At 38.6% G+C, this 26,734-nt stretch overlaps 1 protein-coding gene across 5 annotated transcripts; it reads right to left on the reverse strand.

Moving 5' to 3' along the window:
- On the reverse strand, window positions 1-26,734 carry TTPA (alpha tocopherol transfer protein). Of its 5 annotated transcripts, XM_054656786.2 has the most exons (6): window positions 26,063-26,421; window positions 13,169-13,322; window positions 9,256-9,372; window positions 6,133-6,326; window positions 4,444-4,554; window positions 1-1,655 (listed from the first exon to the last, which is right to left on the reverse strand). In XM_054656786.2, exons 1-6 carry the CDS (start codon window positions 26,264-26,266, stop codon window positions 1,482-1,484), a joined length of 954 nt encoding a protein of 317 aa, XP_054512761.1. In that variant the 5' UTR covers window positions 26,267-26,421; the 3' UTR covers window positions 1-1,481. The 5 variants fall into 5 exon arrangements, with proteins under 5 accessions (XP_054512761.1, XP_528150.2, XP_054512760.1 ...); XM_528150.8 differs by lacking the exon at window positions 9,256-9,372 and having other exon boundaries at window positions 26,063-26,403; XM_054656787.2 differs by lacking the exons at window positions 1-1,655; window positions 9,256-9,372 and adding an exon at window positions 1,662-2,406 and having other exon boundaries at window positions 26,063-26,728.

Consider the following 26,734-nt stretch of genomic DNA (forward strand, 5'->3'; position numbering starts at 1 on the left):
TTATTTATTTATTTATTTTTATTTTTATTTTTTAATTTTTTTTGAGAACACATGGACACAGGAAGGGGAACATCACACACTGGGGCCTATTTATTTATTTTTGAAATAGAGACAGGGTCTCCCTGTGTTGCCCAGGCTGGTCTAGAACTCCTGCGCTCAAGCAATCATCCATCCAGCCTCGGCCTCCCAAAGTGCTGGGATTACAGGTGTGAGCTGCCACACCCAGTCTTTACCAGATGTTTTTTTAAGTTAATATAAATTGCAGGATTTGATTAAAATATTCTGATACAATAGTCAAACTCATATTATTTTATGCATAATCTGAAAAATACCAGGTGTAATTGACAGTAATTTTTTAAAATGTAAACATTTCCTTTCCTTTGTGTAGTTATGTTATTGTTAACTAAAAACAGTACATGTATAAGACAAGTAAGTATGATTCCATCCCTTTCCATGTAGTCATAAGAATGACCATAAGCAAAAGTTAAAATTACAATCTTGATTTGTTTAAAAATGCAAAGCAGATATTGAGAAGCCATCAACTGTGCCTGATGTATTTTCTAAATTATTTTTGTTAATCAATTACATCAACATGATTTCACAGAGACCTAAAGATGCCACATAGAGTAGTATGGCATATAGACTCCTCAGCTGAAAGTTTCTATCACGGCCAGGCGCGATGGCTCACGACTGTAATCCCAGGACTCTGGGAGGCCGAAGCAGGCAAATTACTTGAGTTCAGGAGTTTGAGACCAGCTTGGCCAACATGGCAAAACCCCATCTCTATATAAAATACAAAACTTAGCCAGGAGTGGTGGTGTGCACATGTAATCCTAGCAGAGGTTGCAGTGAGCTGAGATCTCACTACTGCACTCTAGCCTGGGCGACAGAGCAAGACTCTGTCTGAAAAAAAAAAAAAGTTTCTATCGTGTTAATATACTAAAATAAAATTTCCCTGAGATGAAATGTCTTGCTGGTCCACAGGAATAACTATAAAACTCTATTCAGATTTTAATTATAATGAATTATAATTTAATCTGACATCCACTTAAAACAAGTGTTAATTTTTTTATCATTAGCTGACTTGTGCTAGTATTTTTAAGTGGAATATTTCTAAATTTTTTTCTAAACCAATTTAATCAGAGAACTTGTTTAAAATATAACTTTCTAGAAACATAAAAGATGCACATGAGCAGCTACTTTAGCAATAACTTTCATGTTCTCTTCAAGTACAAAATTGCCGATTTTTATGCTCTTAAAATGTACTGACATTTAATTACTTCAAAAGTAGAGAAAAAAGCATTTAAAAAGTAAAAAATCTTTCCAAACACCTGTGTTGCTCATGTCAGAAGATTTCTACATTTTTAAAGTTTAGGCAAGCATTAGTTTAAAAGATTTGCTCCTTTTCTTTCATTCATTTAACCAGGTTGGCTATCACTCATGTATTTTTAGTTAGGAAGCCATTCACATGACATAACTTCTCATTGAATGCTCTCAGAAATGCTGCTGAGATAATCTTCAGACTTCATTATAAAATTTGTCCATTCCTGACAAATGTCCTCCATGGAGAATTCTTCACCACCATATTCCAGAGGAAGAATGTCTGGGAAATGCTGAAGCAAGCTTTGTTTGTAGTTGTTCCCATGCATATGAATCTGAAATAGCCAAAACACTTTAGAAGGAATCCGCATTAGATGCATTTCCAGTGGAAAATCAACCTCATAAAACAAGGTATTCTAATAACTTCTAAAATGGAGTGTATAAATAGATACCACATCCTTTATTCCTCTGGTTATGAATCTAATAATTTTACTTATGTTTAGGTTGTATTACTGTGGATCTAATAACCTTACTGTTTCTTGGATTTGCATTCTTATAACTGCATAAAATTTATAAAAAGTTATTTTCCTCTTTCATAAGTAAATTTTTAAAGATTAAATAAAGTTATTTTATAAATTCTATTCCCTTATGTGCAAGTGATTCTTACCAAACTAATACCTTGGGACTATTCTATACACGATAAAAATGTACTAGCTGGTACTAATTCATATTAAGTAGAAGCATATATCTGAGCACACAATTAAATCTATGAGAAACAATTTATATGGTACAGTCGATGGATACTGTTAGTTAGTATAAAGTTAAGAGACAGCCGGGTGCAGTGGCTCATGCCTGTAATCTCAACACTTTGAGAGGCCAAGGCAGGTGGATTACTTGAGCTCAGGAGTTCAACACCAGCCTGGGCAACATGGCTGGTACAAAAAAAATACAAAAATTAGCTGGGCGTGGTGGTGCAGGACTGTAGTCCCAGATACATGGTGGGCTGAGGCAGGAGGATTGCTTGAGCCCAGGAGGTGGAGGTTGCAGTGAGCCAAGATTGTGCCACTGCACAAAGTGAGGCCCTGTCTAAAAAAAAAAAAAAAAAGAATTAAAAGAATTAAAAAGTCAAATTTTAAAAAAGCATTAAAAAACAATTATGATAGTTGAGAACCTTAACTTTTCAAATATTTTAAACTATAAAAATTGATCATAGAATGCCCTGAAGTTAAGAGAAAGCCGTAGAAACTTGAACCAAAAGCATACCTGCTAAAATAAATAAATAACCTTTTTTCACTTTCTAGGGCAAAATGTTCCTCTATGTATTCAACAATCATTTAATAAGCATCTATTATGTGCTGGGATATGAGGTTTGATGGATGAAATGAGTTTCCTATACTCACTTAGGAAACTCACAAAGCCAATCTTTAATTTTTTCTGAAATATGTAAAATATTATCAGGTAATTGAGAAGAAATTCTATCTCCTCAGGAAGGGGCAAAATAAGAAAATGTATGGGGCATTGCCAAAAAGTTGAAAAGGAAAAAAGTGGCTGGATCAGAGTTTTTTTCTCCCTATTTTGGCAAGTCTGTTTCCCGTCAACTAACTTTCACTGACATCCTTCCCCTAACTTCTCAACTTTTTACTTTTGCTTCTTTTTTCTCCATATTCTCCTATTTCTTAGGTTCAGTTTATTCTTGTTTTTGTTTTTATCTAAAATGTTACTCAAAATAGAAATAGTTATTTTTAGATCTCTAAGAATTAAACAGAGGGAAGCCAGATATTATCAAGTTACACTGAAGAGAGAAAAAAATGAACAAACAAAATTGATTTGTATAAAAATACTAGAATGAAAAGTAGCTGAAAGTGGCCATTTTTGCTAAAGCAGGCAATTTAAGGGTGGTTCTTGAAGACAAACAGAAGTATCCACTGGATAACCTCTAAAGAAGCTCTAGGGTCATAACTTTCTGACCAGGTATAAGATGTTATATTTTCTTAATATGAAAGAACATCGTTTCTAAAATTCCAAATGTGCTATTATAGTTTATATTATCACTGCTGACATTTCAGTAATTTTTTAGATTTAAACTGTTAAAGCCTTTACAAATTGTTTTGTGTTCAAGGCATTAGATGATGCCAATGTTTGTCTAAATAGATGCTCTAAAAATTCTTCTTTACAGATTAGTTTAGAATGGTTGCCATTCTTGAGAACGCAGACTCTATTTTCAACCTTTCAAAAAGTCTAAGAGATATGAGATGCTTTTTCTGAGATAAGGCTCCATAGGCTAGGTAAAGAAGAAAAAATCCAGTATCTTTGCTCTAACTAGCATGACATTAAGTCATATACCTCAGTTACCGTGGTTCTCAGTTAGACTGAAACCATTAAGTAGGCTTTACTGTTTAAGAAAAATGTTTATTTTTATTTGCATTAATAATAAATTCATATGGTTACAAATCAAAACAAGATAAAAGATACACAGTGAGAGATCTTGCTCCCAAACCTATTCTCATCTACTATAGTTCACACCTCTTCTCTTGTTCCCTATAGATATCCACTTATATTATTTTTTGTATATCCTTTTAATGTAAATTTATGAAATATATTCTTATTTCTCCCCTTTGTATACAAAAGGTAGCATGCCATAAACACTATTCCACATTTTGTTTATTTCAGTTTACAAAATATCCTGCAATCTGGTTGTTTTCTGTTGTGTAGATGTTTATTTAACCAATGCCCTAATGGTGAACACTTCCTGGTTTTCAGTCGTCTGCTGCTGTGGCTCCTCTAGCATATGTAATTTTGTTTACGTATAGGTAATTCAAGACAGTGATTTTGATGTCTTTGCCACACTGCCCTCTATAGGAATATACCATTAAGCATTCCAACCAGCAGTGTATGAAAAGCCCAGTTACCCCACAGTCTTACAACCAATATACTTGATTTTTATAAATTAAAAGTAAATTTTAATTTACTTTTTTTTAGTTGGCTTGTTAGATAAATATTCAAAATATTGGGCTAATGATATAGATGGGCAGGTACGAGGAAAGATGATAAAGCAATCCTTAAATTAAAAAGGGTTGGAATGTTTGGTGTAGAGGAACACAGACTTGAATATGTTTTACTCACCCGTTGCTTAATTTTTTCAGTCAGGAATGGTTTGATCATGGAAAAGACAGCATGGAAAATTACTGGTTCATTTATCAAATGGATGCCACGAACTTTCAATGGAAATGAATCCTTTTGAAAATAAAAAAATCTTAATAACAAAACATAAATATTACAATCTGATACCTAATGTCAAGTTTCTTCTTTGAACACTTGCTAAACTTATGGAAATATCTAAAGTGCGTGATTTCATCTTCAAAATTATTTATTCCATCAGCACAAAAGCCTGGCTTACAGTTCACTGTCAGTAGATTAAGTAAAGATCTCTAAAAAGGTTTCTCCTTATAGATTTGGCAAAGTATTTTACAAAATATCTGCACACTTTCACTAGAAAATTCCTTTCCCATCACACATAGATGTTCTTTTAATGAACCAATGAGTCATTTGGAAATTTATAAACTTTTTCCCCAAAAATGTTTATTTTGAGAAAAAAAAACACAAATATTGAAAGACTAGCACAATAAACACACACTTTTAAACTTTGACATTGGTATATGTCTTTAGCATCAAAGTAATATAGGCTTATTTAGAAAGTTTAAAAAGTTAAGAGTTGAAGGAAAAGGATGGTTTTCCTACCTACAAATTGTATTATTAATACAGAGACCTTTCATTCCAAGGTTCTTTTATGTGAAGTTCTTTTATTTTTTCCATGCATCACTTTCAGAGATGTATTATTAATTTGGGGATTGTCCTTCCAAATCCCTTCTATGCATAATTTTCTTTTAAACATAATTGCTAATATGCTTTCTAAATAATCTTCATCCCATTGTGTTCCACTGACATAATACAGCTTTTGCAAATATCATGTTTTATTATTGTTGCAAGAATCCATCAAATGAATGTACATTTTTTAAGTAACCATGTTTCTATTTTCTGGACTAATAAACTATTTATTTTATTTCTTTACTGAAATTGATGCTGCAGTAACTGTCTTTGTGTATAGGAGAAGTGGTGGTTATAAGCACGACTTTTACATTCAGGTGACCTGGGCTGGAATTCTCACTTCACTACTGGCAAACTGTGTGTGCCTGGGCATCACTATATCACTTCTCAGATATAGTTTATTAATTGTAAAGTGGGAAAATACAATAGTTATATGTCATAGGCTCAGTGTGGACATTAAAAGATAATGCATTTGAAACACTTAGCAAAGTACCTGGCACATAGTAAGCTATTATTATTATATGCAATCTTTAATATATTAAATATTATTCCTTAGCTAGTTTCCCAGAAATAGAATTACTGAGTCAAAGATGATGACCACTTTAAAAACCTTTTGAAAAAAAAGATATCAATATACACCTACCAAGACTTATGTGACATTTTATTGTGCCATTGCTATATATTTTAATCAATTTTTAATTTAGGAAAAAAATTTAATGACAAAAAGATAAAGTCACCACATATTAAGATGCATAAATCCTCTCGTTACTAATTTGAACATATTTTTGCAGTTTGTTGCAACATTTTTTCTTTTATAAACTAATAACATTTTACTTCCTCTTAGCATTGTTGAATTCTACACATCATTTCCAAAATTGTATTTAAATTTCTAACAAATGTACTTTTGCTTCTCTTTGTCTAACATATAGCAAAATTTAAAACTATAATTTGGAAGTATTATGCCTGACAGTTAAAATATACATTTACCGTAAGTACAGCAGCAATCTTCTTGGCTACAGATGGAGTGATTTGAAAAGCATGAGAAAACTGCCAACCTTCCAGATCAAAGATAGCCTTGATTCCATTCCGCTGAGTTTCTACCTCCTGTACAATAAGCTCGGATGTGATTAGACTTACTCGAAATACGTCATAAGCTGTAAAAACTTTGGGGTCCCAGTGTGCTAAAAAAATAAAGCATATCATATCTTAGCATTGTGTAAAAAATCAGAAAGATTTCCAAAGGGAGACTAATTCATTTTATTCTTAAAAGATCAGTTGAAATAAAAACATCTACAAAGATCAAGAATTGATTAATAAATCCAACTGGCGTCCAAGAACATGTGCCTGCTTCTCCCTTCCTCCTCAAATTCTAGCAAAGAATGGCTTTTAAAGAGTATTGCGGAAAAAGGAATGGACACAGGCTGAATTTGACTGCAAGATGAAGTCACAACCTCACATAAAGATGGGAATGCCATTGTGTATGCTCCAAGCTCAGAGATGTTGGAAATGGAAAAGCAAGGGCCTGGATTATAAAGAGCAATTAGGACCCCATAGTAACTAAAGAGGTTGCTAAGAGAAATGCATGAGGAACAGACAGGCAAGTTGATCTTCTGACAGCCTTCCAGTAGTAAGCAGCACATAGCAGAGTCATGTCCCTGTAGGCTAGAGCAGGAATTGAGGGCTTGGGAAAGAAGAGCCACGGAAGCACTTAGGTAGCTGCTCACACCAAAGAGAAACAGGGAGTACCTGTGCTAAGACAGGAGTTACTGAGATTCTTGTTCACTCATCTCATCCCTTCCCACCACCCCGGGACAGGCCACGCCATGCAGAAATGACAGTAATGGATGGACAAGCAGATAATCTTTTTTAAAAGACATCTATTCCTTAAAAATTAGAATATTAAACACATCCATACGCACACAGAGAGGGAAACCAAACTCAACAGACAAAGGCATCAACTCGAGAAAGTAAGAAAGCAGGAGACACTAAAAAACATAATAGAAGCCAGGCACAGGTGCAGTGGTAGGTGCCTGTATTTCCAGCTACTCGGGTGGCTGAGGTGGGGGGAGGGGGAACACTGAAGCCCAGGAGTTCAAGTCTAATCAGGGCAACATAGCAAGAACTGGTCTGCAAAAAAATTTAAAGAATTTTTTTAAAGAAGCATAATAGTTTCAGCCGGGGGTGGGGAGAATACTATAAGCTATTATTATAAGAACAGGCTATTATTAAAAAGACTCCATTGAGATCTTAGAAATAAAAAGATAAGTTTTTTAAAAAACATTCATTGATGAGATAAATGCTGGAAAAGACAGAGCCAATCGAGGAAAAATGGTTTGGAAGATCAAGTTGAAGAATTGTCTCAAATTTGGCACAAAAGAGCCAAGAGTTGACATGTATGAATAGAAAGGTAAGAAATACATGCAGCTGGATCCAGGAGTTTCAACATCCAACTAATAAAAGTTATAGAAGGCAGTAACAAAAAACAGAGGAGAGAGGAATCATAGCAATAGAGAAAAGTTCTCCAAAGCTGAAAAAAAAACCATGTAAGTCTTCAGACTGAAGTGCCTAACAGGATGAACGAAAAAGAAAAAAAAATCATAACTAAGCAATAGTAAATTTTCAAAAAAAAACAACAACAACAAAAGTTCTGGCACGGGGAACTGGATAGAATCGTGGCACCATTTATTTATTTATTTTCAACTTTTATTTTAGATTCAGGGGGTGCATGTGCAGGTTTGTTACTTTGGTATACTGCATGATGCTGAGGTTTCAGGTATAAATGATCTTGTCACCCAGGTATGTGAGCACAGTACCCAATAGTTAGTTGTTCAATGCTTGCTCCCCTCCCTCCCTCACCTCTCTTGTCATCTCCAGTGTCTACTGTTCCCATCTTTATGTCATAAATACCCAGTGTTTAGCTCCTACTTATAAGTGAGAACATGTGGTATTTGGTTTTCTGTTCCTGTTTTAATTCACTTAAGATAATGGCCTCCAGCTGCATCCATGTTGCTGCAAAGGACATAAGGTCATTCGTTTTATGGCTGTGTAGTACTCCATGGTGTACACACAGTACCATTTATTGAGATAAGAGACCTGTTTGGGTGGAAAAGATTATAAGTATGGACATGTTAAAATGGTGACTGTGAGACATCCAACTGGGTGCAGCTGGAATAGCAGCTAGTTGTGTGGGTCTGGATCCTCAAGGAAAAGATGGGAGTGAAGATACAAATCTGGGGGCTGTTTGTGCCTACATGATGATCCACGACAGGGATTGTCTCAGAGCTATGTTTTTCTCTATCAAAGCAGAGAGATAAAGTAGCATAAAAAGAAAAGGCTGAGGCCAATGTCCTAAAAAAATTCAGAGTTTAAAGGATGAGTAGAAGAGGAAATGCCAGAAAAAGAGATTAAGGAGGAGCAGCCAGTGATGTCAGAGAAAAACACCAAGAGAACATGGCATCAGAGAAGCCAAGGGAAGAGGATTTTTCAAGAAAGAGGAAGTGATTCACTTTGTTGAGAGGTTAAGTGAAATAGGACTAAGTATGTCCATTAGATGTGGTGAAAAGAAAGTCAATAATGGTTGGTTACATTCATTTCAGCAGGGATGGGAGTGAAATCAAACTGGGGTGGGCTGAGGAGAAACTGTGAGAAAATGTGGATGGTGGACATCACTAACAAAGAGAGGGGAGATAGATGTAATGAAGGAGGGAGAGTTTTGTGGAACGAATGAAGAGTTTTTGTTTTGTTTTTGGTGGCTGGCCCTTAACTGATTTAAATGTTAACTGGTAGCATGTAGTAGCAAGAGAAAAGTTGAAGATCTAGAAAAAGAAAGAATAAACAGAAATATTCCTAAGAAGCCACAATGGGATTGCTATTTTTAAAAAATTTTTATTTTCTGTCATATTAATGGCTCCTTCAGGAGGTGTGTTAGTGTTTTTTAAAAGCCTCAGATTTCTGGCCGGGCATGGTGGCTCACACCTGTGATCCCAGCACTTTGGGAGGCCAAGGTGGACAGATCACTTGAGGCCAGGAGTTCAAGACCAGCCTGGCCAACATGGTGAAACTTCATCTCTACTAAAAATACAAAAATTAGCTGGGCATAGTGGCGCACACCTGTAGTCCCAGCTACTTGGGAAGCTGAGGCAGGAGAATCGCTTGAACTCGGGAGGCAGAGGTTGTAGTGAGTCGAGATGGCCCACTGCTCTCCAGCCTGGGCAACAGAACAAGACTCTGTCTCAAAAAAACAAAACAAAACAAAACAAAACAAAAAAAACAAGCCTCAGATTTCTCATAAGAATTTGAACAATCAACCCATGGATAACCCAGATCAAAAATACTATACTAACTTCAGACATTGGCTGAATGCTATAATGATTTAAAAAAAAAAAAGCAGAACAAATGAAGTTTGCCAATCAAAAAAATAGTTTATGTCCTAAGTTCTGAGCCAACCAACATAATTGTTTGGCCTACACTGGCTAATATGGTAGCCATTAGCCACGTGTAGTCATTCAAATTTAAATTAAAAATTTAGTTTCACCGGGTGCAGTGCCTAGAATCCCAGCACTTTGTGGGTCTGATGGGGGAGGATTGCTTGAGGCCAGGAGTGAGACCATCCTGGGCAACATAGTGAGAATGCATCTCTAAAAAATAAAAATAATAAAAAAAACTGGCTGGGTGTGGTAGCACATGCCTCTAGTCCCAGCTACTCCAAAAGCCGAAGTGGGAGGATCACTTGAGCCCAGGAGTTCAAGACTGCAGTGAGCTATGATTGTGCCACTGCACTCTAGCCCAGATGGCAGAGTAAGATCCTAGCTTAGAAAAAAAAAAAAAAAAATCTGTTTCTTAGTTGCAGTAGTCACATTTCAAGTGCTCAATAGCCACATGAGAATAGTAGCTATTGTAGAACAGTTTCATCATCATAGAAAGTTCTATGGTACAGTGCTGGCTAGAATTTAAGCTCCATTGAGGCAAAAGAAAAATATACCTTATATTTTGAATTCCTTCTCCAGTATCTACTTAATATGTATTGAGTGCTTTTATGTACCAGGTAATGCTCTTGTTATATTTTAGATAGACAGACTGATAGATTGATTTAATGCTTACAGCAACCCTATGTGACAGCTTTTCAATGTGCCCATTTTACAGATGAGAAAATGCAGTTACAGCTACATAGTGTTTCACACAGCTAGAATGTAGCAGAGCTGAGATTCCAATCCAGGTCACATGCTCCAGAACCTGTATTCACAAGAACTAAGCCACAGTCAAAACTTCACACTCACTGTTAAATTTTACTTTTGCTGCTGTAGTATACTATGGGATCTCAAAAGACATAAAATTATATCCTACAGCATGTTGGCTGATAAAGGTCAAAACTTAGCTTCACCTTGGGTTGCCCGGCCCGCATGGAGGAAAGGGCTGTGTGCATTTTCTCATTGCTTTTACTGCACAGAGATGGTATCTAGAGGAGGTGGTTATGCTAAAGTTCTACCGAAAAGTTCCACCACAGATTTCCTTCTTTAGCTCCTCCCATTAATTCAATCAAATTTAGAAAAGTTTTCATTTTACTCATAAAACTTTCTGAGTTTCTCCCTTTCATCCTAGAATAACAGAACATACAGGAGATTTGCAACATACCTTCCTGTTCTGACCATCACTAAATTACATGTTTTCTTGATTTTCAAATCTCTTGAGTTAAACAATATACTTCTAAATTAATGTGCTACACGAGGCCCAGAAAAATACCCCTACTGGTTCAGTGTTAAGGTATTTATGATCAAAACTGCACATCTGCTTTCTCACTATCAAGGTGTCACTTTTACTTCTTCACCTGCCTCAGTCACTTTATGAACAAACTAGAAACAATAAAATCTAGCCAGACAATGCAGAGCCAAGACATTTACAAAAATAATTAGCTGCAGGTTTCAGTTTTATGTTTCTTGGACCCCTGAGTAGAGTTGCCAGGTAAAAATATACAACACTCAATTAAAGTTGAATTTCAGATAACCAGTATATAATTTTTAACATAAGAATGCTCCATACATACTTTAAAAAAACTGTTGTTTATCTGAAATTCAAAGGTAACTGGGCATCCTTTATTTTTATAACATATAGGTTTATTTCCTAAATAAAACATAGGTACTTTGTTAAATCTGGCAAGACTACCCCTAAGAAGCTCAAGGAACTTCATTGCTATGAGCTCATTCAATTTCCTCTGACACTGGTGCAGCAATGAAAGAACAGAAAGATCATGATGTCTGTTTTATAGATGGGATTTCATGATTAACTCAATTTTATTTGACACTTAAGCTAGGGCAAAAAAAATAAAAAAACAGCCCCAAATCATTTTACTCGATCTTCCAATATCCTTTCAAAAATTAAATACAGTAACTTCTTGCAGTATGGCAAGCAGTTGAGTTACAGGCAGGTATCTTATCTATAAGCAGGCAAGAAATGCAAATATTTAAATATTTTAAATCTTTAAAGATATAGTTGTTTCTGTAAAATTATAATTCAAAAATTCTGGTCATGAAATGTTGGTTTATCTTTGTCCTTCAACTGGGCCATGAGAAATTCTGGGAATAGTGTGAGTCCTTCTCCTGTGCCGGCCATTTTTAATCATATGCAGGTCTGAGGGAGGACAGAAGTTATAGGTCACCAACTGCTATGATCTGAATGTTTACATCCCCTCAACAGTCATATGCTGAAATTCTAACTCCCAAAGTGATGGTAGTAAGAGGTGGGCCCTTTGCAAGATGATGAAGTCATGAGGATGGAACCCTCATGAATGGGATTAGTGCCCTTATGAGTTCCAAGAGAGATGCCTTTTCACTTCCAACATGTGAGGTTAAAGTGAGAGATGTCACCTAGGAACCAGGTAGCAGGCCCTCACCAAACACCAAATCTGCCAGTGCCTTGATCTTGGATTTCCCAGCCTCCAGAACTGTGAGAAATAAAATTCTGTTTTTATAAGTCACCCAGTCTACGGCATTTTGTTATAATGGCCTGAATATACTAAGACACCAACCTACAAGAAACACTAGCAACACCTAATAGAAAAAAAGGGGATGCAATGAGAATAAACAGGAGTTAATGGAATACCGTGTCTGCAACAGCTCCCAGAGGAGTTGCCTTTCCTCTGCACCCTCCTCCACCCAAGAGAATGAGCCTCTTGCTCCTCGGCCTGGGGCATTTTCGAACTAGTCATTCACTCACTCATTCCACAAATATTTAGTGACTACCTACCAAGTACCAGACCATGTTTTCAGTGCCTGGGATACACCAGCAAACAGAGCAGATGAAATCCACAATCTCATGGAGTTTACATTATAGCCCAGAATTCTGGTTGTTTTTTGTTTGTTTGTTTGTTTGTTTTAAGACGGACTCTTGTTCTTTTGCCCAGGCTGGAGTGCAATGGCGCAATCTTCACTCACTGCAACCTCTGCCTCCCAGGTTCATGCAATCCTCCTGCCTCGGCCTCCCGAGTAGCTGGGATTACAGGCATGCACCACCACACCCAGCTAATTTTTGTACTTTTAGTAGAGACGGGGTTTCACCATGTTGGCCAGGTTGGTCTCGAACTCCTGACCTCAGCTGGGATTACAGGTGTGAGCCACCATGCCCAGCCAATAGTTCAGAATTCTTATTTGCACTTCCTACTAAGCATTTTTGAAACACTTTTCCATGATTTTTTAAAATATTCTCACACTATTCATCTTCACTATTTTCCTTTCTTCTTATTTTGTACAGTTGACTGTGTGGAAGAATGGAACTAGGATTTTCACTTGTATCTGTTAATTTTCTCACAATTACCAAAGTGTTATTATATTTGGGGGACATTAAGACCTAAATTAAACCTAAGTTAAAACCTAAAATTTTAAATTAAAGCCCAAATTCCTAAAGATGAATGCATTGAAGCTTTCTATATGGTATTCAAGGAAGAAATGGAAGAAAGAGAGAAGAGGAGAGGGGAGGGAACACAACTGAACTGGAGGAGAGGAGAAAAAAAAAAGAGTTGTGTATGACTTACCGATTCTGTAAATAAGAACTTTGCTGCCAGTGGGATCCCTGGATCTCAGGACTCCATGGTAGCCAGCCTTTAGGAGGCCAATAATACTTCTAGGATGTAGATCTGCACTTATTTCTGGACATTCTGCTCTCCACTTATAATAGTTTTTTAGTAACTGAAAAATAAAATTAAAATTGTCTACAAATGGCATACATGGTAATGATTTTGTAAAAATGGAAGAAAAGCTTTGGCATTGTGTATAAACTTTGCCATCCATTATGTCAAGAGTTTAATCTAGGGTATCTTTTCAGCTGTGAAAACTGAAAGTTCTTTTATCAAGGATCTGAGGTGACAGGAGTTAATCACAAATTCAGAGCCAAGCAATTTTCATTCACCACCCATGGTAGATATCCTCCAAAGACAGCCACCAATTCCTCCCCTCCTGATACCCATGCACCATTCTTCCCATTAAGAGATGGCATCTATTTGCTTCACTCCCCTTGAATCTAGGCTGGCCTTCCACCTTGCTTTGATCTAATATCAACTGGCAGAAGTGATACTGTGTGGGCCAAGCTTTAAGAAGCCTGGTACCTTCTGAATGTACTATTTGGGATCCAGACACTACGTGAGATTACTGAATGATAGCAATTCATGTGGAGAGAGGCATGGAGGTTGAGAGGACATCCTGGATAGTGTGACCTCAGCCAAGTTCCCATCTAATGCCATGTGGAACAGAGATGAACCACTCCCACTGAGCCCTGCCCAAACTGGTGATATCAAAAACAAATAAATCATTGTGTTTTAAGCCACTAATTCTTGGAGTGACTTGTTGCTCAGCAATAGAAAGCTGAAACACCACTTTTAGTATTTTTTGAAATAAGGAAGTATAGAAATCAATCAAATGAGTTAGAAGAGCCCAGGAGCAGTATACTTGGATACTGGATCTTGTCAAAATATGGTTTGAAGAAATCCCATTTTCTTTCTTTCCAAAAGAACCACCGGAAATAGCTAATCACATACGCAAACAATACAAACACTACCAGCATATTGTGGAAAATACTAAAGCAAATTATGTATTTAAAAATTATTATATTTATATTTTAATTTCATTCTCATGATTTTTGGCACTCTCAATTTTTCACAAGTTACAATATATTTGTTTTGAGTTTAAAGAGACATTAATGTGAGACTGCAGTGCAGAGAAAATGACAGATTTTATATTTGAGAGTAATTGGAATAAACAAGGTAACTATAACCACAAAAATCGCAATGATCTGGAGGAGAAACTACAAACGACAAAAACTAGAGAGGGAAATGCTGAGCCTTGGAAAATGTTAATGGCTGGGAATGGCTGGAGGAAGACAGAAACTGAGTGGACCTGAAGAGAACCAGCACTGGTACACGAGAGGGAGGACAGTGCCATCTGCATTGCTCTGCTCCCCCTCACCCCCATCTCTGATTTATCTCCCTCTCTTTCTCTCTCTGTCTGTCTCCCTCTATTTCATTTCTGTATTTAATAAACCTTTCTTAACTTTGAAAAAAGAGAGAATGTTGCTAAGAGTTAAATGTAAGAGAGGAGTAAGAAAGAAAAAAGTCAATTTGCCAACAAAGAAATAATTGGTGACCTAAATAGCAGTTTCCAAAAGCATGAGAACAACAGGCACATTGTAGGTCCTAATATCTTCATTCTACTCTATACGGTGCATTTCTCTTCCTCCTCCAGTCTTAGGGGGTACCAGAATAAGTGTTAATAGTATTTTACAATGCTTTTTACTTTTCTGATAGTTTCCTCAGACATAAAAAGTCTTTTTCATTCCAATTCAAGTAAAATGCTGGAAGCTGCATATTAGTAACTATATAGAAATAATGTGTTTTTTTTTCCTGTGGAATGATAAAAGTTGTGGCTTCATTAGAAGGGATCATTTAGGTTTAATACTGGCAGGGGCCTCAGCTTATTCATCTCTGCAGAGTGCTGCACACCCAGGAGATAACAACACGTGTTGAATGAAAGAATAAATTAAGTCATGAGTAAACCAACTGGAACCACACACTTGAAAAACTGACTTCTGTAAAGAGGCACAAATCACTATCTCGCACAATTTTTGCAAACTGAAAGATCTAAACCTGGAACTTTGGTCTTTACTTATCCACTGATACATAAATTCACAGTATAGCTGTCATAAATAAATTATGTAAATAAACTGCTACTGAGCAATTCTCAAACAAACCACCCTATGTCCACAACAACAACAAAGAAGTGGCTAAAAATAATATTCATCATTGGAAGGTGTCTGTTTTGCAAACATTAGAAGTAAATAAACATTTAAAATGTTATGGGTTAACTATGTTTTGTAACAGAGTGGGTTTCTTCTTACATGTTTCATGTACTTTGAAACAAAATAAGAACCACCATATTTGGAGCACTTTTATAGGGTCTAATGCCATCTTTTGAATTCCTCCTCACCATCACCCTGAGAAGTAGCTACTGTTGTGGCATTATAAGAATAAGAAAAGTAAAGCTCCAGCCAGGCGCAATGGCTCATGCCTGTAATCCCAGCACTTTGGGAGGCCAAAACGGATGGATCACGAGGTCAAGAGATCAAGACCATCCTGGCCAATATGGTGAAACCCCATCTCTAAAAATACAAAAATTAGCTGGGTGTGGTGGTGCGTGCTCAGGAGGCTGAGGCAGGAGAATCGCTTGAACCTGGGAGGCGAAGGTTGCAGTGAGCCGAGATTGCGCCACTGCACTCCAGCCTGGGCGACAGAGCCAGATTCCGTCTCAAGAAAAAAAAAAAAAAAAAGTAAAGTAAAGCTCTGAGAAATTACACATTTGTTCAAAGGCAATAACTATCAGGAGCAGAGTAGAAACTGAAATGGACACATGATATGAAAAATTCTATAAAAGAAGCTGCATTTAGAGAGAAATTAGCAGGGAGAATCTATGGAATTTGGAAAGCTTTGGGAAAACCATAAAGATAATTATAGCATAAAAAGCTTATCACATGGAACAAAAGTAAAAGGAACTAGGCTATCACTTGATATAAGGAATTCATGAGATTGTAGAACAGGCAGAGAAGTGAATGGTTAGCTGTTTTATATGTTTGTTTTTTTTAAATATAAGAGGCAAGTGCAGTGTATTTGAGAGCGCAGGCTCTCTCCTGAGCCCAACCCAAATTCAAATCCCTGCTTCAACACTTAATGGCTACATAATTTCAGACAAGTTACTTACTCTTTATATCTGTTTCTTCTAAAATGAGAAAATAATAAAAGATAATCCATGAAAACCCTAGTTTCATACCAAAGTATGTTGCATTCTATAAGCACATTAGCTATTAGGATTATATAATAAAACCTTATTAATTCATCATAACTTCAAATACAAAAACTAGAATAATGAGAAATTTCATTGTGACTGAGGCACTTATCAAGCTTTCTTTATACAAAAACTATAGGGCTTCTATATTATGAATGAAGAAGTTAGAGTTGAATTAAGTGCTATTGCAGAGGAAAATGAAAAAAGTTTTGCACTCTTACCCTTTCCTTTTCCTTTCCAGTTGGCAGAAAAGCAAGACAAAGAGTTCACAGACAGAAACTTGATTTCTATGCGGTGGATTTAGACACAGTCCTGCTAGCCAATTCCTCAAGGGCATGGTACAATGAAAACAATTCCTTATTTAAGGAATACGGAAAAAAATATATTATGTCCCAGAGGCTGATGGTCAATTTTATTTTTCTATTTAAACATTACTTTTTTTAAAGCAGCTAAAATGAAATTAGTAAATGAAACATGTTTTATTGTTAGTTATCTCTATACATATATATGTTTAATGCCTCATTTAAGCTTCATTCTTCATAGGACCTGAGATTGTGTTTTCATATTCAGTAGTTACTAAGTACATATTAGTTTATTACTCATGATATTGGGATACTTATATAGCCATCTAAAAAATGAAAATAAATAAAGTTGGATTCCTATTTTACTCCTAACATAAAAACAAATCTCAATAGATCAAAGACCCCAACATAAAAAAGAGAAGACACAAATAACTAGAAAAAAATTTGGACAAGAGAAGAGATTATAAAACCCAGAGGCAATCAAAGACTAATAAAATCAATTCATTTGATTACATTAAAATTTTAAATTCTGCACAGAAAAAAAATAGTATAAATAATGTAACAGATAAAAATCAAGGACAAAGGCCTAAAATATATAAAAAGGCCTAAAATACATAAAAATATTTTATAAATCAGTAAAACATAAAAATGGGATCCATTCCAAGATGGCCGAATAGGAACAGCTCCAGTCTGCAGCTCCCAGTGTGATCGATGCAGAAGATGGGTGATTTCTGCATTTCCAACTGAGGTACCTGGTTCATCTCACTGGGACTGGTTGGACAGTGGGTGCAGCCCATGGAGGGTGGGCTGAAGCAAGGCAGGGCATTGCCTCACCCAGGAAGTGCAAAGGGTTGGGGGATTTCCCTTTCCTAGCCAAGGGAAGCCATGATGGATGTACCGGGAAAAACAGGACACTTCCACCCAAATACTGCACTTTTCCCAAGGTCTTAGCAACTGGCACACAAGGAGATTCTCTCCTGTGCATGGCTTGGCGGGTCCAACACCCATGGAGCCTTGCTCACTGCTAGCGTGGCAGTCTGAGATCTAACTTCAAGGCAGCAGCCTGGCTGGGGGAGGGGCATCCGCCATTGCTGAGGCTTGAGTAGGTAAACAAAGTGGGCCAAAAGCTCGAACTGGGTGGAGCCCACTGCAGCACAGCAAGGCCTACAGCCTCTATAGACTCCACCTCTGTGGGCAGGGCATAGCTGAACAAAAGGCAGCAGACAGCTTCTGCAGACTTAAACGTCCCTGTCTGACAGTTCTGAAGAGCACAGTGGTTCTCCCAGCATGGCATTTCTGCTCTGAGAATGGACAGACTGCCTCCTCAAGTGGGTCCTTGACCCCCGTGTAGCCTAACTGGGAGACACCTCCCAGTAGGGGCCAACAGACACCTCATATAGGCAGGTGACACTCTGGGATGAAGCTTCCAGAGGAAGGATCAGGCAGCAATATTTGCTGTTCTGCAATATTCACTGTTCTGCAGCCTCCACTGGTGACACCCAGGCAAACAGGGTCTGGAATGGACCTCCAGCAAACTCCAACAGACCTGCAGCTGAGAGACCTGACTGTTAGAAGGAAAACTAACAAACAGACAGGAATAGCGCCAACATCAACAAAAAGAACATCCACACCAAAATCCCATGTGTAGGTCATGAATGTCAAAGACCAAAGGTAGATAAAACCACAAAGATGGGGAGAAACCAGAGCAGAAAAGCTGAAAATTCTAAAAACCAGAGCGCCTCTTCTCCTCCAAAGGATCACAGCTCCTCACCAGCAATAGAACAAAGCCGGACGGAGAATGACTTTGATGAGCTGACAGAAGTAGGTTTCACAAGGTCAGTAATAACAAACTTGTCTGAGCTAAAGGAGCATGTTCAAACCCAACACGAGGAAGCTAAAATCCTTGAAAAAAGGTTAAACGAATGGCAAACTAGAATAAACAGTGTAGAGAAGACCTTAAATGACCTGATGGAACTGAAAAGCATGGCACAAGAACTTCGTGATGCATGCACAAGCTTCAGTAGCTGATTCCATCAAGTGGAAAGAAGGGTATCAGTGATTAAAGATCAAATTACTGAAATAAAGCGAGAAGACAAGGTTAGAGAAAAAAGAGTAAAAAGAAATGAACAAAGCCTCCAAGAAATATGGGCCTATGTGAAAAGACCAAATCTACTTTTGATAGGTGTACCTGAAAGTGATGGGGAGAGTGGAACCAGTTGGAAAACACTCTTCAGAATATTATCCAGGAGAACTTCCCCAACCTAGCAAGTCAGGCCAACAATCAAATTCAGGAAATACAGAGAACACCACAAAGATATTCCTCGAGAAGAGCAACCCCAAGACACATAATTGTCAGATTCACCAAGGTTGAAATGAAGGAAGAAATGTTAAGGGCAGCCAGAGAGAAAAGTCGGGTTACGCACAAAGGGAAGCCCATCAGACTAACAGCAGATCTCTCAGTAGAAACCCTACAAACCAGAAGAGAGTAGGGGGCCAATATTCAACATTCTTAAAGAAAAGAATTTTCAACCCAGAATTTCATGTCCAGCCAAACTAAGCTTCATAAGTGAAGGAGAAATACAATTCTTTACAGACAAGCTGAGAGATTTTGTCACCACCAGGGCTGCCTTATAAGAGCTCCTGAAAGAAGCATTAAACATGGAAAGGAACAACCGGTACCAGCCACTGCAAAACATGCCAAATTGTAAGGACCATCAATGCTATGAAGAAACTGCATCAATTAATGGGCAAAATAACCAGCTAACATCATAATGACTGGATCAAATTCACACATAACAATATTAACCTTAAATGTAAATGGGCTAATTGTCCCAATTAAAAGATACAGACTGGCAAATTGAATAAACAGTCAAGACCCATCAGATGTCTATAGCACATCTCACATGCAGAGACACATATAGGCTCAAAATAAAGGAATGGAGGAAGATCTACCAAGCAAATGGAAAGCAAAAAAAAAGCAGGGGTTGCAATCCTAGTCTCTGATAAAACAGACTTTAAACTAACAAAGATCAAAAGAGACAAAGAAGGTCATTATATAATGGTAAAGGGATCAATTCAACAAGAAGAGCTAACTATCCTAAATATGTAAGCATCCAATACAGGAGCACCCAGATTCTTAAAGCAAGTCCTTAGAGACCTACAAAGAGACTTAGACTCCCACACAATAATAATGGGAGACTTTAACACCCCACTGTCAATATTAGACAGATCAATGAGACGAAGGTTAACAAGGATATACAGGACTTGAACACAGCTCTGCACCAAGCAGACCTAATAGACATCTACAGTGCTCTCCACCCCAAATCAACAGAATATACATTCTTCTCAGCACCACATCGCACTTATTCTAAAATTGGCCACATAATTGGAAGTAAAGCACTCCTTAGCAAATGTAAAAGAAAAGAAATCACAACAAACTGTGTCTCAGACCACAGCGCAATCAAATTAGAACTCAGGATTAAGAAACTCACTCAAAACCGCACAACTACATGGAAACTGAACCACCTGCTCCTGAATGACTGCTGGGTAAATAACAAAATGAAGGCAGAAATAAAGATGTTCTTTGAAACCAATGAGAACAAAGACACAATGTACCAGAATCTCTGGGACACATTTAAAGCAGTGTGTAGAGGGAAATTTATAGCACTAAATGACCACAAGAGAAAGCAGGAAGGATCTCAAATCGACACCCTAACATCACAATTAAAAGAAATAGAGAAGCAAGAGCAAACAAATTCAAAAGCTAGCAGAAGTTAAGAAACAACTAAGATCACAGCAGAACTGAAAGAGATAGAGATACAAAAAACCCTTCAAAAAATCAATGAATCTAGAAGCTGGTTTTTTGAAACGATCAACAAAATTGATAGACCGCTAGCAAGACTAATAAAGAAGGCCAGGCACGGTGGCTCACGCCTGTAATCCCAGCACTTTGGGAGGCCGAGGCAGGCGGATCACGACGTCGGGAGATCAAGACCATCCTGGCTAACACGGTGAAACCCCGTCTCTACTAAAAATACAGAAAAATTAGCTGGGCGTGGTGGCGGGCGTCTGTAGTCCCAGCTACTGGGAGGCTGAGGTGGGAGAATGGCGTGAACCCAGGAGGCAGAGCTTGCAGTGAGCCGAATCATGCCACTGCACTCCAGCCTGGGTGACGGAGTGAGACTCCGTATCAAAAAAAAAAAAAAAAAAAGACTAATAAAGAAGAAAAGAGAGAAGAATCAAATAATCAAATAGACACCAAAAAAATGATAAAGGGGATATCACCACCGATCCCACAAAATACAAACTGCCATCAGAGAATACTATAAACACCTCTATGCAAATAAACTGGAAAATCTAGAAGAAATGGATAAATTCCTGGACACATACACCCTCCCAAGACTAAACCAGGAAGAAGTTGAATCTCTGAATAGACCAATAACAGGCTCTGAAATTGAGGCAATAATTAATAGCCTACCAACCAAAAAAAAAAAAAAAAAAAACAGACCGATTAACAGACAAATTCTACCAGAGGTACAAAAAGGAGCTGGTACCATTCCTTCTGAAACTATTCCAATCAATAGAAAAAGAGGGGATCCTCACAAACTCATTTTATGAGGCCAGCATCATCCTGATATCAAAGCCTGGCAGAGACACAACAAAAAAAGAGAATTTTAGATGAATATCCCTGATGAACATCGATGCAAAAATCCTCAATAAAATACTGGCAAACCGAATCCAGCAGCACATCAAAAAGCTTATCCACCACGATCAAGTTGGCTTCATCCCTGGAATGCAAGCCTGGTTCAACATACACAAATCAATAAGTGTAATCCATCAGATAAACAGAACCAATGACAAAATTATTATCTCAATAGATGCCACATGATTATCTCAATAGATGCAGAAAAGGCCTTTGACAAAATTCAACAGCTCTTCATGCTAAAGACTGTCAAAAAACTAGATATTGATGGAACGTATCTCAAAATAATAAGAGGTATTTATGACAGACCCACAGTCAGTATCATACCAAATGGGCCAAAACTGGAAGCATTCCCTTTGAAAACTGGCACAAGACAAGGATGCCCTCTCTCACCATTCCCATTCAACATAGTGTTGGAAGTCCTGGCCAGGGCAATCAGACAAGAGAAAGAAATAAAGGGTATTCAATTAGGAAATGGGAAGTCAAATTGTCCCTGTTTGCAGAAGACATGACTGTAAATTTAGAAAACCCCATCGTCTCAACCCCAAATCTCCTTAAGCTGATAAGCAACTTCAGCAAAGTCTCAGGATACAAAATCAATGTGCAAAAATCGCAAGCATTCCTATACACCAATAACGGACAAACAGAGAACCAAATAATCAGTGAACTCCCATTCACAATTGCTACAAAGAGAATAAAATACCTAGGAATCCAACTTACAAGGAATGTGAAGGACCTCTTCAAGGAGAACTACAAACCACTGCTCAACAAAATAAAAGAGGACACAAACAAATGGAAGAATATTCCATGCTCATGGATAGGAAGAATCAATATCATGAAAATGGCCATACTGCCCAAGGTAATTTATAGATTCAATGCCATCCCCATCAAACTACCAATGACTTTCTTCACAGAACTGGAAAAAACTACTTTAAAGTTCATATTGAACCAAAAAAGAGCCCACATTGCCAAGACAATCCTAAGCAGAAAGAACAAAGCTGGAGGCATCATGCTACCTGACTTCAAACTACACTACAAGGCTACAGTAACCAAAACAGCATGGTACTTGTACCAAAAGAGATATATAGACCAATGGAACAGAACAGAGGACTCAGAAATAACACCACACATCTACAACCATCTCATCTTTGACAAATCTGACAAAAACAAGAAATGGGGAAAGGATTCCCTATTTAATAAATGGCGCTGGGAAAACTGGCTAGCCATATGTAGAAAGCTGAAACTGGATCCCTTCCTTACATCTTATACAAAAATTAATTCAAGATGGATTAAAGACTTAAATGTTAGACCTAAAACCATAAAAACCCTAGAAGAAAACCTACACAATACCATTCAGGCCATAGGTGTGGGCAAGGACTTCATGACTAAAACACCAAAAGCAATGGCAACAAAAGCCAAAACTGAGAAATGGGATCCAATTAAACTAAAGAGCTTCTGCATGGCAAAAGAAACTAGCATCAGAATGAAGAGGCAACCTACAGAATGGGAGAAAATTTTTGCAATCTACCCATCTGACAAAGGGCTAATATCCAGAATCTGCAAGGAACTTAAACAAATTTACAAGAAAAACAACCCCATCAAAAAGTGGGTGAAGGATATGAACAGACACTTCTCAAAAGAAGACATTTATGCAGCCAACGGATACATGAAAAAATGCTCATCATCACTGGTCATCAGAGAAATGCAAATCAAAACCACAATGGGATACCATCTCACGCCAGTTAGAATGGTGATCATTGAAAAGTCAGGAAACGACAGGTGCTGGAGAAGATGTGGAGAAATAGGAACGCTTTTACATTGTTAGTGGGAGTGTAAATTAGTTCAACCACTGTGGAAGACTGTGGTGATTCCTCAAGGATCTAGAACTAGAAATACCATTTGACCCAGCAATCCCATTACTGGGTATATACCCAAAGGATTATAAATCATGCTACTATAAAGACACATGCACACGTATGTTTATTGCGGCACTATTCACAATAGCAAAGACTTGGAACCAACCCAAATGTCCATCAATGATAGACTGGATTAAGAAAATGTGGCACATATACACCATGTAATACTATGCAGCCATAAAGAAGGTTGAGTTCATGTCCTTTGCAGGGACATGGACGAGGCTGGAAACCATCATTCTCAGCAACTATCACAAAGACAGAAAACCAAACACTGCATGTTCTCACTCAGAGGTGGGAATTGAACAATGAGAACACTTGGACACACAGTGGGGAACATCGCACACTGGGGCCTGTTGGAGGGTGGTGAGCTGGGGGAGGGATAGCATTAGGAGAAATACCTAATGTAAATGACGAGTTGATGGGTGCAGCAAACCAACATGGCACATGTATATCTATGTATCAAACCTGCACGTTGTGCACATGTACCCTAAAACTATAACAAAAAAAGAACAAAAGCAAAAACAGGCCATTTTCAGTTAACTGGAAAGAAATTTTGAAATTTTACATGTATATAAAAGATTATTAATCACACTTAAATAAATGCATATTATAATAACAATGAAAAAGTCTATCTCTTCTAGCAGGTTTATACTCAAATCGTGTTTGATAATACAGTGTGGGTTATGGAGGAAAAGGCAAAATCATGTAATGTCAGAGTGATGAGTTATAGAGTTTTTTTCTTTTTCTTTTTTTTTTTTTTTTGAGACAGGGCCTCACTCTGTTGTCCAGGCTGTGGTGCAGTAGCACAATCTCGGCTCTCTGCAACCTCCACCTCCTGGGCTCAAGCGATTCTCCCACTTCAGCCTCCCAAGTAGCTGGGATTACATGCACGTGCCACCACACCTGGCTAATTTTTGTTATTTTTTTGTAGAGATGAGGTTTCACCATGTTGCACAGGCTGTTCGTGAGCTCCTGAGCCCAATTGATCCACCATCCTCAGCCTCCCAAAGCGCTGGGATTGCAGGCCTGAGCTACTGCAACCTTTGGAAGGCACTGAAAACTCTTTGGAAGACAGTTTGTTATATTACTCAACACTGAAAAATACACATCTAATTTCATCCAGCAATTTCACCGGTTGAATTTATCCTGTAAATTTATATTCCTATTTATGCACAAAGTATGAGGACATGAGGAATGCCCAGTCAGTGATGGAAGAAACCACAGCCGCCTTGTTGACTGCATCTTGTGTACTACTAGGCAAATTGTAGAGTCCAAAAAATAATTGTTGAATGAAGGAATGAACAGCAATAAGCCCTAAGTCCAATAACAGGTTAGATACATTTTAATATAGTCTAATATATCCATCCAGTAGAGTAACAGCAGCCCAATAAAGAGTAAGATGGATGTATACCAGTTGATATGGGATGCTCCTAGTTCAAAGACAGGCAAGAAAGGCAAAACAGAAATCACACACAAACATGCTTGTGCAACCTCCGGCTGTTTAAAAAGATAAATGAGTAACACTAACCAGCCTCTGGGTATGTGACTGACAAACTAAGGTTTGAGGTAGGGAGCTTTTTTCCTTTAGAAAGTTACTGTTAGAAACTTACTTTTCACGTTTTAGGATTTTGTGTTAACTAGATTATTTTTACTATAATTTTACTTAAGTTAAAAACAACCTCAGGCTGCTCTGTCTCTATGGAGTAGCCATTCTTTTGTTTCTTTACACTCTTAATAAACTTGCTTTCACTCTAAAACAAACAAACAAGAGAAACCCTCAAAAACCTCATACTGAGACACACTGAAATTTTGTACTATAATATCTTTCCTGCTAGGCAGCTGTGTGACACTGAACAAGCCACTTAGAGAAAGGGCTAGATCTGGTAGAACTGCTGAATGCTTACTGTGTGCCAGGCACTGTGCTGGGCACAGCTTGTTTTGTTAAACTGGTTAATGTTCAATCTTCACAAACAATCAATGAGACAGGCATTTCCATCATTATTTAACAGATAAGGACACTGAACCTAAAGTGACAGAACTCAAGGTCGCATCCCTCTTTCTGATTCCTATCTTTCCATCACCTCTTCTTTCAATGAGCTGTAACATACCGGAAACACAAAAGAACTGCCCGACTACAACCCAGACTCGAAGTATACTGGGTTGCTTTACTGTCTTGACACTTAAGTGTTACTAATAATAATACTATGTTGCTACTATATGGCTTCAGAACTTCAGTTTTACCAGCAATTTCATTTTCCCCGCTACACGTAGTTAATCTGGTCACGTGTGATAAGTCTGAGCTTCCAACTTCTAAGCTGTTACTTTGTACCTCAGGCTTTCCTACAGGGAGAGGAAGGCATGTCCCCCAAACTTTGTAGGTTCAGGAGACTCATCTAGCGCAGGAGTTCTCCATGCTTGAGATCAAATGGGCCATTATCCCATGACTCCAACACTTTCTAGCTTTGTCGTTTCCATGACCCAGAGAAACTGGAGGACCAGCTCTGGATTCTCGGAACATCTACAGCCTCAGCGCCCACGCCGGGTGGTTAGGGGCGCGTTACCCGCCAGGGTCCTGACTGCACCCTGGGCTTCGGCAGGGGTCAGATATCCGGGGTCGTGGGGCGGGGGACGGGGCGGGTGAGGTGCTCACTGCCGAGCGCCCGGGGCACGCACGCTTACCCGCCAGGCCAGGTCCAGATCGAAATCCCGGGCGCGCAGGAACCGCAGCAAGAAGGAGTCGGTGAGCGGCAGCGGCGCGAGCGGGACGCCAGCTTCCCGGGCCCGGCGCCGCAGCGCCGCCAGGCCCGGCTGCAGCAACGGCGAGTGGTCCGGTAGCGCGTTGAGCTGCGGCCCCGCCAAGGGCTGGGATCGCGCCTCTGCCATGCCCGCCGCCGCTGCTGCGGCCGCAGCTACCCGGGCACCCGGGAAAAGCGCGCGCCCCGCGCCACCCTCGGCCCCGCCTCTGCGGCCGCTGCCCGACGCACAACCACCCTCCAGCCTGGCAGGGCGGCCTCCGGCCTCGCACGCCGGACCCGCGGCGAGCAGAGCTGCCTCTTAAAGGAAACCGCACAGTGTCCCCACGGGTGCTAGCCACCTGTTTAGCAGCTTTAGTTAGGGACCCCAGCTTTTTCCCAGCGAGGGAAGCCACTGATGTTCAACACTGAGGAAACGATGTCAAAGTTAGTTGGGATGATTTTTACAATCTACTAGAGAATCTTTTTTTTTCTTTTTCCTTCCTCCCTCTCTCTTCCTTCCATTCTTCCTTCCTTCTTGCAATCTTGGAGCTGAAAGGAGCCTTAGAACGAGCCTTTAATGGCCAGTGGCCGACGCGCTACTGAGCCCTCTCCCTTC

Source organism: Pan troglodytes, chromosome 7, assembly GCF_028858775.2.
Source record: "Pan troglodytes isolate AG18354 chromosome 7, NHGRI_mPanTro3-v2.0_pri, whole genome shotgun sequence".
NCBI lineage: Eukaryota > Metazoa > Chordata > Mammalia > Primates > Hominidae > Pan > Pan troglodytes.